This window comes from Hippopotamus amphibius, chromosome 7, assembly GCF_030028045.1.
Source record: "Hippopotamus amphibius kiboko isolate mHipAmp2 chromosome 7, mHipAmp2.hap2, whole genome shotgun sequence".
Lineage (NCBI taxonomy): Eukaryota > Metazoa > Chordata > Mammalia > Artiodactyla > Hippopotamidae > Hippopotamus > Hippopotamus amphibius.
In genome coordinates this window covers 90,256,908-90,270,561 of record NC_080192.1, presented here as the reverse complement: position 1 = coordinate 90,270,561, position 13,654 = coordinate 90,256,908, and the positions used below count along the sequence as shown (strand labels likewise).

The 13,654-nt window shown below is 42.1% G+C and overlaps 1 protein-coding gene across 7 annotated transcripts in view; it reads right to left on the bottom strand.

The window, feature by feature from the left end:
• The window catches only part of AAK1 (AP2 associated kinase 1), a 167,354-nt gene that overhangs the window by 58,293 nt on the left and 95,407 nt on the right, over positions 1–13,654 (bottom strand). For all 7 annotated transcript variants that reach the window (XM_057740643.1, XM_057740644.1, XM_057740645.1 and 4 more), the window contains exons 6-9: positions 7,958–8,079; positions 6,552–6,633; positions 5,911–6,043; positions 3,154–3,257 (exon numbers count right to left, since the gene is read on the bottom strand). In XM_057740643.1, coding sequence (XP_057596626.1) covers positions 3,154–3,257; positions 5,911–6,043; positions 6,552–6,633; positions 7,958–8,079 — 441 coding nt within the window. The remainder of the gene's footprint in view (positions 1–3,153; positions 3,258–5,910; positions 6,044–6,551; positions 6,634–7,957; positions 8,080–13,654) is intronic.

Sequence of the window (13,654 nt, the reverse complement as noted above, 5' to 3'; positions counted from 1 at the left end):
AAATACTCATTAGGGTCTTCCAGAGTGGCTTCCAGACCCTGATCTCTGCTCTGGGAAGGGACGAAAACCTAAGTATACCCCACTGGACTCAGCCGCAATCAGGGAGGCAAAGGATCTGAGAAGCGGACAGAGCAGCCTGAGTACAGCACACTCCATCCCTGTCATTCTCAACCTTCCGTGCCAGGCAAGGGCACTGGGGCTTGACCTCAGCACCCTCCCCTTCCTACGGCACAGCTTAGAGGTGCTGTTATGAAAGGAATGGAAAGAGGTCCGTAAGCTATATTACCATGTAAGCTCTCAGCTAGATTTTACAGAAGTTGGTGCTGACTAGTACGCCAAGCCAGGGTGCATCCAGCCTTCAGTGAGAATGCTGAGAGAAACCCACGGCCACAGTGTGTGTGCCTGCTGAGCCAGCCCCTCTTCCCAGCACGGGAGTCCACAAGCCGGGCAGAGCTCCTTGGGCTTGGACTCTGCACCATCCGTCTAACAGCGCCCCTGGTGGTCAGGGAGCCACAAGACCACAGCGGACCACCACTGAGCAAGCGTCCGACGCCTTGAGACTGGTGAAGCTTACTTTTTAAAAACTAGTTACCAATCTGAATGCTTCCAATCCTAGTTCACATTATTTAACTTCATGAATGGGAAAGTGGGACAGCAAAAGGAATCATGTCGTGTTAGGTTACTACACAGTATCCTTCATGCTAATCTGGGAAACCTGAACTACGGAATACTAGTAATGGAAGTGGCTTTTAGGCGGCACCTCCATTTCCTCCATGTTTTCAGGTTTGGGGAGGAATTCTGGCTACCAAACTTCTCCTAGCTTCTCTCCCACCCTTCAAGTACTCCTCTCCCAAGGGAAAGGGGGAACTTACTTGACTGGTAAGACTGGAGAGAAAAGGGAGCTGGCCTGGCCCGCCCTTGCCCTCCCCCTCCCCCTCCCTCCTCTGTGGACAAGCCTGTCCCTCAGGAACCAGGCATCCGCTGCTCAGTCAGGGGCTCAGTTAGGGAGCCTGACGGGTCAAGCCACGTTCCCCGACTCAGTCTTGTTAGTAATAAAGCCAATATGCCGAGCTCCACCTGAACGATTCCCACATCTGATTCCAAACATGGGAGTGAAAGAGAAGGGCTCTCTATCAGCATGCTCAAGCTCCAGTACTGACATCAGAAGTTCATTACTGGAGAAACTAGCAAGACAATTTCCCATTAGAAATTATTTATTACAGCATCCATTAGTAAAACATTCAAGAAAGTTGAATCACACTATGACATGAAAAATATGCCAAGGTTACAAAAAGTGTTTGCAAGCACTGTACTCTGAAAACTGTGGAGTTTAGGATGACTATGTGTAGAAAACATTCTGATGGCCTGGCAAATGTGGGGAGGGTAGAAGAAAAAGAGTGTGAGTTACAGACTGGCCAGCAACAGACACAAAACCAAGAAAACTCTGCTACAACGACGGAGCAAAGGGACGGGGGGCTTACGTTCCATCAGGCACAGGAGCGAGTCCAGGGCCTTGCCTCAGAAGAGCAGCCTGCTTAACCTTCTCTAGGTAAATACTGGGTGGGCCAAAAGGTTCGTTCGGTTTTTTCTATAAGATGGCTCTAGTAGCACTTAGTGGTCTTTAACTGCATTCAAAACAATTTTGTTAGATTGTATGTGACAGCTGCCACGTCAGTGTGCATTAAACTTCTCAAAATTGGTGAATTTTTGTGTAGCCATTTTAATATTGAAGATGGAAGAAAAAAAGCAACATTTTCAGCATATTATGCTTTATTATTTCAAGAAAGGTAAAAATGCCAACTGAAATGCACAAAAAGATGTGTGCAGTGTATGGAGAAGGTGCCATGTCTGATCGAAAGTGTCAAAAGTGGTTTGTGAAGTTTCATGCTGGAGATTTCTCACTGGACGATGCTCCATGGTCAGGTAGACCAGTTGAAGTTGATAGCGATCAAATCGAGACATTGAGAACAATCAATGTTATACTATGTGGAAGATAGCTGACATACTCAAAATATCCAAATCAAGTGCTGAAAATCATTTGCACCAACTTGGCTATGAGAATCACTTTGATGTTTGGGTTCCACATAAATTAAGCGAAAAAAACCTTCTTGACTGTATTTCTGCATGCGATTCTCTACTTAAATGTAATGAAAACATTCTGTTTTTAAAACAGATTGTGATGGGTGATGAAAAGTGGATACTGTACAATAATGTGGAACAAAAGAGATCACGGGGCAAGAGAATTGAACCACCACCAACCACACCAAAGGCCGATCTTCACCCAAAGAAGGTGATGTTGTGTATATGGTGGGATTCGAAGGGAGTCCTCTATTATGAGCTCCTTCTGGAAAACCAAACAATGAATTCCAGCAAGTACTGCTCCCAATTAGATCAACTGAAAGTGGCATGTGACAAAAGTGTCCAGAATTAGTCAACAGAAAACACATAATCTTCCATCAGGGTAACGCAAGACCGCATGTTTCTTTGATAACCAGGCAAAAACTGTTACAGCTTGGCTGGGAAGTTCTGATTCATCCGCCCTATTCACCAGACATTGCACCTTTGGATTTCCATTTATTTAGGTCCTTACAAAATTCTCTTAGTGGAAATAATTTCAACTCCCTGGAAGACTGTAAAAGGCACCTGGAACAGTTCTTTGCTCAAAAAGATAAAAAAAAGTTTTGGGAAGATGGAATTACGAAGTTGCCTGAAAAATGGCAGAAGGTAGTAGAATAAAAGCGTGAATACTTGTTCAATAAAGTTCTTGGTGAAAATGAAAAATGTATCTTTTATTTTTACTTAAAAAACCAAACGAACCTTTTGGCCCACCCAATACAACAGGCACACTCGCTCTCAAGGAACTATGGCAGGTGACAAGGTAAAGTTTATCAATCTTTACCCAAAGTGTTCAACTCTCTCCCTGGGTGGGGGAGGTGTGTGTGTGTGTGTATATCCTTCAGTTTTATAATTAAATTCTATGGGAAAATTGGATTCCCTTTATAGCAACTGCGTCATAGTTAGCTTTGTTTGAATGCCTGCTACTAGATAAAGCTAGGGACACCTACATTCCTTTTAACAGTTGATTAATACCCCAGGGACACTAAATGACAATTCAATCATGTTTACATCCCCTAAAAAGCACCTTTCACATACCTGTACATTTGGAATTGGACATTCTTTCTTGAGCAGTTTAAATGAGAAGTAGGAGACCTGGTAAATATCCGGCCTTTTGTCAGGGTCTGGTTCCAACATATACCCTAAGATAAACATATATGAACTTATTTAATAATACCCAAAGAGTTAGTGCATTAACTAAGAAGCGTAGTTTCTCTATTACTAAAATTCTGTCATTTTAAAATTTTTATTTCTCATAAAAGTCAGACAGTGAGATTAGCCCTTTTCCTCCCCTCTCAGAAAAGGGAAGTTCTAACTTTCCTACAATTTTAAATATCTGCAAGAAAATTACAAAGTTTTTGAATTGTAACAAAGATACTTTAAGTTCACATTCTGTGCCCTGCACAACAGGGACTCAAGCTCTCAATGTGGAAGTTACCACATTCATCTTCCGGTACCTAGGAAGCTCTAGCCTCCTTCTTTCATACTGTCAGTTAGATAAATGATTATTCTTGATAATTGTAATCAAAACTCAAATTTCATGAATTTACTTATTATTCTTTTGTTGGAGGTATTAGCTGGTCTCCAATCTAAAAGAAATTACAAGATAACAAATATATCTTCTACTTTTACTTGATCTATAGATCATGTGACTGTTTCCAGGTCCTTTAAGCTTCTATTCTTTCTGAAGCTGGAAAAATCCCCAGGGAAAAAAATCTTTGAGAAGACATAAACACATACACACATATACATGCAAACAGCAACGTAAGGCAATTTATTGCTTAAGTAATCAAATGAACGGTTCGGACCCTAAGTTGAGAAAAGACTGATGAGGCTGCAGCCTTGTGAAGGCCTTTGCAGAAGAGGCAGGAGCTGAGCTGGTCCTTGAAGGCAGGAAAAAATTTAGTTGGTCAGGGGAAAAGCAGAGAAAAAGACATTCCAGGTAAGAAAACAGTCTGAGCAAAGATGGACTTAGAGAAAGGCAAGAGAATGCTTTGTTGCAAGGAACAGAGGAGCCAAGAGGACAGGGCAGAGGTTTCCTTGTCAGAGAATAAAGGGAAACAAGGTGGGGAGGATGAATCCAGAACATATGGGACCACTGGCAAGCCATGAGGTTTACTGAATACGGACATGATAGGGTGGCATTTTATAAGATCCATCTCACGGTAAGGGTGTGTTGGACAGATTGAGGAGGGGAGGGGCTGGTGGCCAGTCCACCAGTACAGGCATGAGCTGACAGGGTCAGTATATACTGTGGTGACAGTGAGGAGAACAGAGAGAAACTTCAAAGAAAGCATTAATGCCACTTAGGAAATGACTGACTCTCTTCTGCCCTGCTAGCCAGATTCAAAGAAAATTTTAAGTTTCAGTCATCTAGGCTTGAATGGCGACATCATTGATAGAAACTGAAAAAAGGAGAGGGAGGGGAACCTTGTACTGGGAGTGAAAGGGGGATGGGAAGTGGGGCAGGAATGACAAGAAATGTAATTTTGGACCTGTGAGTTAGGGTGACGGTGGACTCTTCCAATAGTTTGTAAAGTGAAATAGATCAGGGTTTAGGAAAGACGCCATGTTACACACATTCATAAAGAGCTGTTTTTCCTAATATGAATTTGCTGCACAAAAGTTAAAAAAAAAATTTACCAAAAAATCCTACCATTCTAGCAACGAATTTGTCCATTTTCCCATATTTCCTTCCAATCTCATTTACATAACTGCAATTTTAGCACAGATATCAATTAACGTTTACCTCTGAAAACATCCAACAACCATTGAACACCATATTCCATTCCTTTAAATACTGCCCCCCCTTTTGTATTAATAAACAGAAGAGGTTGATTGATAAAACTGGTATAATGGAATGGGTAGTCACTTAAAAGCTGCTACTATGTTAACTTGGGTATGTTACCTGCACTTTTTGAGGCTCTGTTTTCTCATTTGCATAATAGGGATAATTATACTCACTATATAGGGTTTTAAGAATTAAATGGGGTGCAAGTAGGCCTTCAACAAATGCCAGATGCTCCGCACCACATTTGCTTCTTCTATTTTCTCCAGCGTATCCCCACCTAGGACCCAAACGGTGCTGCTCAGGATTTACAATCTGTGATTGTTAAAATGTGAATAGTAAACATCTCGACCAAGGTAAAAAGATAATAAAAATCTCTGTTTCTTTAGCATTCTAGTATAGGGGTTTGAGCAAAGATTACTTATTCTACCATCTGGTTAATGAACATTAGTACATATGCTTACTACGATGATACAAAAGCGTGGGGAATCTTAAAAACATTTTAAAACTTTGAGTTTAAATGCTTCTTATCAAAATCCAGTGATTAACTTAAATGAGAGGAAAAACCTAGTTCCATAGAGTTACACAGTCTTAATTATGTATTCACTTCAGCCAACGCATTGCAATCATTTTAATTTGAGTTGCTTCCAGTTTTGCAAAGATGAATTTCTTATCACTTATATGATATGAGTCAGCTGGACTCCTTTGGTACCAGAGCTTTCATACGGACTGCAAGAAAACAGAGCAGTGCTGTAAAGCTCAAAACCCAGTTGAGATTTCTGCTCAGACGGCTGGCCCAGGTGTGAAACCAAGTTTAGACTTCTGGCAAAAAGACTCACCACTCTAACTAGATACCATTACATGATCTTTGAGTGACCAACCGTTATCAGCTGATTTCTTTATTTTCGCATCCCACTCATCACTCCTGGGATCTAATCCCTTTATCCTCCAATCCATTCCTAGAGAGTAGAAATAAAAAGGGGAAACTAGACACTTGACATACTTACTAATTAGGCAATGCATGTCTTGGGAATATCGGGAATTATCAGGAATTGTGAAGTTTCCATCACAAATTGCCACTTGACTCTCTCCAAATGGCAAAGTGAAGTAGCATAATTTATACAATAAACATCCAAGAGCCTGAAAAAATAAAAGAAGCAGATTGCTATTAGTGGTTTATTTACCATAACTGCAAATGGGTCTGCTGAGGGATACTGGCATCAACCACATTCACGAGCAGATCTAAACACTATGTACTACTAACCTATTAGAAACTTGAATTTACAACCCAACATCACTACTTAGCTGCTAAGTTCTATTATTTCTACCATCATTACCAAATTGTGCTCCAATAAAGAACAAGTATTCAGCTGGTTTTGCTCTTAAGAACTAGTAACACATATCTGAAAACCACCTAAATAATGGGCAGGTCACCTGAATAACCTTCACAGAGGTCTAAAGTAATTTTCTTTGCCATGCTTCAAGAAGCAGTGGCTGATCAGCTTGAGTTGAGAATAACCCTGAGGGATAAGTAGACAATGATATGGTACAGTGGCCACTCTTGCTATGGCAATGTCTGGATTAAACTTGGGAGTTTACAGCCAAGACTGCTGACATCTGAGATGTGGATAGGTTAGTTGACACCTACCCAAATGTCTGCCTTCGTAGTGATGATTTTGCCACTGTACAGGTTGACCATTTCTGGTGCTCGATAGGACAGCGTTGTGTATCTACAATCAAGAGATTCATTTTTTGTTAAATATGTCAATGCTATAATTAAAAACCAGGGGTAGCAGAATTACTCTAAATATATATATATACACATATTAGTAGAGTCTAGTTCCCTGGGAGCACTCTGGAGAAGACAGTATGGGATATTCGTGCAGATGAAATGAAGAGCTGTCCTTGGCACACACCCAGGGCTCTCTAGCTGCAGTCCTTCCAATCTAAGAGCAGGTGGGGAAGCAGACACTAAGACAGTAAATAAACTCTAAAAGCAACTTTTCTTGGGTCTTCAAATAACAAAATCTTCTCCTGTAAAACTTTGTTGCCTGATACTATATTTGGCTGATTTGTTTTTTTTTTTAAATAGTAATCCCCTTAGATGTGGCTTGACACAGAGATGTAATACCGGCTGGGACACTCAGGAGGATAGAAAGTGGGCCCTGGCTAGGATGGGAGGTGGATGGATCTTTGCTGCCAGAATAGGGCTGAAACAACAGTTTTCCTCTTATCTCTGGCTTAAGAAAAGAGAAGTATAAGCTCATCTTCAAAGTGAGAGTCTTAGTGTTTTGTGCTGCTAGAGTCCCTAGGGTCCAGAGGGCTCTGTGGTTTAGGTGCCCATCAGGGCCTTGGACCAGAAGTCTTCCTGCCCCAGGCCTGGCTGCCAGGGGTGAGGCAGGAAAGGAGGGAGAGGATCAGGATATGCGCGCACTCTAGACTGCTGATTTAGTGGCAGTAATACGAGTGCTATTGCCAGTGAAAAATCCAACACTCTGGACAACAGGGGAAAACGGGTCAGGTTCTTACTGCAGTCACAAATCTAAACACACTTCTTCTCGTGGAAGTCAGTGATTCAATATCTGTAGAGCCTATAACAGCCCTACTCACCATTAATTCCACTAGATTGCAGGTGAGCACCTTATGGGCAGGAAGTAATATACAGCAATTTAGGGTTCAGTAAAAAGCACAACCAACTGACCGGTAATGTCACAGCTGTTGTGATCCCACTTAAACACATCACAGTACTTCTATGGAGTGTGCACTTTTTAAGGGTTCTGTGATGTAAATCAAAAGATCTATGTACAATGACCACAGGACCATTGATAAAGTGCTGTAAGATTCCTTCATCTTACTCCACTGATCAATGATTATGAATCCTCTCCCCATCCTCCACTTAAAATCGAACGACCCAACTGCCAATATGATGCTCTGAGACGAGGGGCAACTGACTAGCACAATTGTCTTCTCACCCTGATCTTCTCAATCACAAGCTGAAAGTAAAACTGCTGATCCGATAATGGGTAAAACTCCGAGAAAGGAAGAAAAGCTTACTTCTTAATCTCATCTTCTACTGCATTGACTCCTTCAGTTTGTGGATTCTGGAATTTGTTGGTAGCACTTCCAAAGTCACATAGGACGTAGTGGCCTCGGTCATGCAAGAGAATATTTTCAACCTGAAAAACATTGCCCAACCACCCATTTCAAGATATCATTTAGTAGTGTGTTTGAAAATTTGGTTTGCATACACATAAATATTTTATTTTTGATAATCTCATTAATGTACATAGAAAATTTATTCTCCTCCAAGTATGTCAACAGGGGTCATTTCAAGTGGAACAAAAAGCGATGCACAGCAATAGGGTAAAATGAGAGTGGATGGGCAAAAAAAGGAAATTCCACAGTGGGGTGGCAAGAGTCCCATTTTTCTAGATTTCTAGTCACATTTCTCACCTCTGCAGATATAGTCCTTATACTTTTAAGCCTCTGTGTCTTTTCTCCTGCCTTTCTTCCAGTCTGGAATGTTCCCGATGATCACCCAGATCATCACTCATCCAACTATCAAAATTCCATTCATCCTTCACACCCCAGGTCAAACGCCACCTCTTCTTTGAAGCCCTCCTCAGCCCCCCACCCCGACAAATGCCCCTCCTCCCTTACATTCCTTCAGTACTTTGTTCTTCCTGATTGTCAGTGATTTCATTTGGGCCTTAGAAACACATACACCAATTCCTTTACTATGATAGGTTAGGATTTTCTGAATTAATAAGTATTTGTTATATTTGAGTTACTTCTTAAAGTGATTAAAGGCCTGTAGGCAAATGCACAGTTCTCCTGTTAAAGTACCATCCTTATATTTTTATAGAGGAATTCTTTGGGCATTGAATTAGGAGTTCTGGGTAGGAGGGAGCTTCTGAAGACCAGAACCTAGAGAAATTCTTGGTATCAAAGAACTCTGCCAAAGAAATAACAACTCCAAAACAGTGGGCACTACTGTACTCAAGATGTGTTAATTTTGCTACAGGTAAATTTAGCTAAATGGTATGCTGAGGGACAGACCTGGCTATGCGTGGGCAGTACAATGGCAGCCAAAAAGTCTTGTTAGGTCAGTATGTATAACAATGGAGGAGCCTCCATTGTCTTTTGTCTTCAGCCTTCCAAAGACTGATCACCTTCGGAAAATAAAGGTAAAAGTAGACTATAAGCCCCTTAAGGACAAGCACAGATTTGTAGTCTTCTCTACCAATACCTAACATAGTGCTTCAAACAGAAAATACTCGTTGAATGCAATAAACTAAAAAAGAGAAATGCATACAACACTCTGTGTGTGTGTATACGTGTGTGTGAGTCTATCAGAAATAAGATAGGAGCCACCAAATACCCAGGCCCCAACTATTACTACTTCTTTTAAAAATGTCTTGTCAATTATGATGTCTCTTGTTTCTGTATTTTCTTTTAATTCTTCTAACAATATATTTTATATTACAAAAATGCTTATTTTATAGCCTGTATCTGCTAAATCCCATACCTGAAGTCTTTGCTGCAAACTGATTCTGTAGTTGTTTCTTATTCCTACTGAGTCTCACTCACGGTATTGTGAGGGGTTTTGTCATTGTTGTTTTTAACTCATGTTCCTTGGAGTTCATCTGTGGGAAGCCTTGGAGGCCTGAGTTTAAAGTCTATTATTCTTTCCGAGATAATACGCCTATGTACCTGGGGCACGAATAACCTACAATCACTTTAATTTACAATTTTGACCTTCAGATTTTTAGCCACACAGACAGTGTGAAGTATGACCATAAACTCTGTGGATATGCTCTTGTGAATAAGAATTCTTAGGGGAGACTTGTTCCCCAAAGACAAAGTTGAGTCAGGCAAATATTTCCACCACCTACAGCTTTTAATAATGCTCACCAGTTTAATCTATTTACACAAAGTGAAACAGTCAAGCTATCTTGAACATATACTCACTTTAGGAATCTAAAGTAATTCCAAGAAGGCAACGCTAATATTTCCAATCTAATTTAGAGGTTATAAAAAGAACAGCTACCATTTACTGAGCTTTTACTAATACAAGTACTACTGTCTCAGCACTTTACATGATTATCTCATTCAATCCTCATGATAACAATATAACAATAATCCCCGTTATACAGACTAAGTGGAGGCTCATAGCGATTAAGCAAGGACTTGAACCTAGGCCATCCCACTCTAGAGAAGGACAGGCAATTGCCTCTCTGCCAGGGCAGGAAGCAGGTGAGAAGCAGAACAATTACTCAAAGTCCCCAATCCCCATTCTCCTACCTGGTAGGGATGACTGCACTCAACCAATGTACTGGATACAAACTTAAGGACAGGGGTATCTCAGTTCTTTACGTTCAGAAATGTTCCTATAATAGGAATCTAGTCAATGAGGAACGAAGTGTCTAAATACTAGTCAGGTTGATTTGCCCAAAGTCTCCTAAGCATTCCCTATATTGACTAGTTTGTCTTTTTATTCAATTACTCCCCCTCCACTAGTCAACTCCTAGCCATTCTTCAAGGCCTTGCTCAAGTCATAACTCCTCAGTAAAACTTTCCATGGCCACCCTACAAAAATCTATAGAACTTACCATCTCTAGGAAGGGTTAACAAAGTAAGACATTCTCGCCAAACCAAGCCATGTGCATTGGTTACTTATCCTCTAGTCTATGTTGTTTTTGAGCTCCAGCAGCAGAGTTGAGCAGTTGAGACACAGCCTATGTAGCTGATGAGCCTAAAATATTTATTTTTTGGCCCTTTACAGAGACGTTTGCCAACCTCTGGTCTATAATTATATTATGCCCCTGTGTCCCCTACAATACCCGGTCCAGTATTATACACACACATAAGGGACCCCTAAATCCCTTATTCAGTATCTTTCAGCAACAGTCTCCTTTGCTGGACTCATACATCCTACAGGGCTCATGTGAAACCATGCTTCTCCTATTGTATCTGTGCAGTCCCTTCCTGAATCAGATTCTATACTTCCAATGTTGGAATGTACAATCTAGAAAACTGAAAAGCTAATTCATATCAAAACACAAACAGGGTTGTTCCAGGCACCAAAATCACTGTTGGGGAAAGGAGGAAAACCAAGTAGACAAAGGACAGAATAAAAGGTGATGCACATCAGGGTTTTGTTTTTGTCCCCCTACCCCCCACCTTAAAAAATAAGTTTGTATTTTTGGTTACTTCTGGACTGACAGAATTCAGGAATTATACTATATCTAAACTGGTCCCCAGCTGGCCTCCCTCCCTCTCACAAAGACAATATTGTACAAAACTATACTTATAGGAAAACCAGTTAAAAATTAAGGGTGTGTACAAAAATAGACAGACAGCCAGAGATATCCATGTCGGGAAAGCCTGAGCAATATGAAAGAACTATCAAGGCAGAGAAGACGCATAAGCCCTGCTCTGGTTACTGTGCAAGTCTACCGGAAGGACCCGCTGAGACTGCGAAGGTGAAATCGCTTGGCAGCAACCACTTCAGCAGCAGCTGCAAGCTCCGGCCTCTCTGTCTGTCCCTGTGACCTGTAACATCAGTGAAGACCTCCGAGCTTGAGCCAGCACCACCATCAACAAAACACTTAACACAGAGCATTGGACCTGGGGTTCAGAAGACCTCAGCGACTATTTTAGATGTTTGGCCTTGGACAAATCTTTAAACCTCTTTGGGCTGGCTTCTCATCTGCAAAGCTGATAATAATTCTATCACTGTTTTTATAAAGCAATTAAGAGAACCAACATGAAAGCACACTGTGAACCTCCCTATACACATGTAAGATAGGTATTGTTCTCACTCCTTTATTGAAGAAATATATCTGAACTCCTACTACCTCCTATTACGTGCTAAGTACTTTTCTAAGTTCTGCAAATAAGGCTGTGAACAAATCAAAGTTCATCCTCTTGTGGAGCTTAGGGGTTTTTTTTTGTTTGTTTTATTTTTGGCCGCACCACATGCCATGGGAGATCTTAGTTCCCTGACCAGGGATCGAACCTGGGCCCCCTGAAGTGGAAGTGCAGAGTCAACCCCTGGACCGCCAGGGAATTTCCTCTCATGGAGCTTAGAGTCCAGTTGATGATTAAAAATATAATAATAAGTATCATTGCCCGCTAGTGATAAATACTGTGAAAAAACACCAGCAGATTAAAAGTATGTCAAGTGAAGAAGGATGCTACTACAAACAGCACAGTCACTCTGATGAGGGGAGCAGTCACGGACCATCTAGGGGACCAGCGTTCCCAGCAGAGGAGGGCCAGCATGAAGGTTCAGAAGTGGGAGTATGTGTGAGGTGTCTGAGGCACAGAGACAGGCCGTTGTGGCTGGGGCAGCGCTGGCCCGGGCACCAGAAAACTGGAAACGTAGGACCGGACACATTACGGGCTAGCCCTCTTATGAATAAGGGGACGAGATAAAGCTGGGCCTTGGAGCAGGTGCAGGACTTAGGTAAGCGGAACTAGGAACAGGAAGGCACAGGGCCAGGATGACGCGTAACAACAATGGTATCAGCAACTAACAGCACCTCATCCGGGCGCGACCCGCCCCGCGTGCAACTGTACCTACAGTGCTTCACGAGGTGCTTACACAGCCTTACTGCCCCACTTAACACATGAGAGAACGGGGCCGAGTCACCTAACACACCTGAGGTCGCAGGGCTGCGAGGGAGGGGTTCGGGCTCAGGCCGCCACACCGCTGTGACGGTACCCTCCCCCACTGCACTGACATGCGAGAAAGGCGACAACGAGGGCAGGTACAAGCGTCCACGTGTGAGATGACCAGGGCCGCTGGGAGGGATTCAAAGAGCTCGGCAAGATCGAGAACCAACTGGATATTCACACAGCAGCTTCCGGAAGCTTCAGAGAACCTGCACAGCGACTCTGCTTCTGTCCGCGTCCTTTAGGAAGTTGGCCTGACGCTGGTTACCATCGCTCACAGCCTCCCATCTTTCAGCTCCTTGAGAGTTTAACGCTGTTGAGCCTACTCCCCAACCTGTCAGCCTAAGAGGGTTATTAAGTTGTCACTCCCAAACTCTGCTCACAGCTTCAGCTAACAGGCCTGGAGAGCCACCTGCTCCCGACCTCTTCATCTGGACATTATTCCAGGCAGATACGGCACCTAGGCATCTTCAGCCACAGAGTTTCTTACTGGAAACTGTGGAGGATTAGATGAATGCAGGTTTTCCAACCTGTCGTTCCAAAAATAGGACAAGAATCTTCACCCTATTGTACTTCATGAGATCTAAATCTTCTTTTCTGACAAATGAGAAGACAGTGGTGACTTTTTCAATTTAGAATGCCCTTATTAAGGACATACTAACCCTTTCTTAAATGTTTGGACAAACATCATGGTAAAATACAGCAATACCAAACAAACAAAAACAAAACCGAGAGCAAAAAACCTTGGCCTCTGTTCTGCTTTGATCACTGAATTCACTGTGCAGGTCAAAGCCTTTCTGGGCAGAGGTTTGCTTGTTGGTAAAAGGAAAGGGCTGGCTTACGTGACCTTCCCGGGTCCACGACCACATGATCTGCAACACTGATCTCTATCACTCCTCAGAGAGATGGCAATTTAAAAATGGGGGAAATAATGTGAATATATGTATTTGAGGAGAGACTTTCAATAAAGACCAGAACTTCTGCTATGGTTATTTTTAGAACATAAGCTGCTCAAGGACAGGGACTGCTTTCAGCTTATTTCCTCTCTGGAATTTGAAAGAAAGACCACAC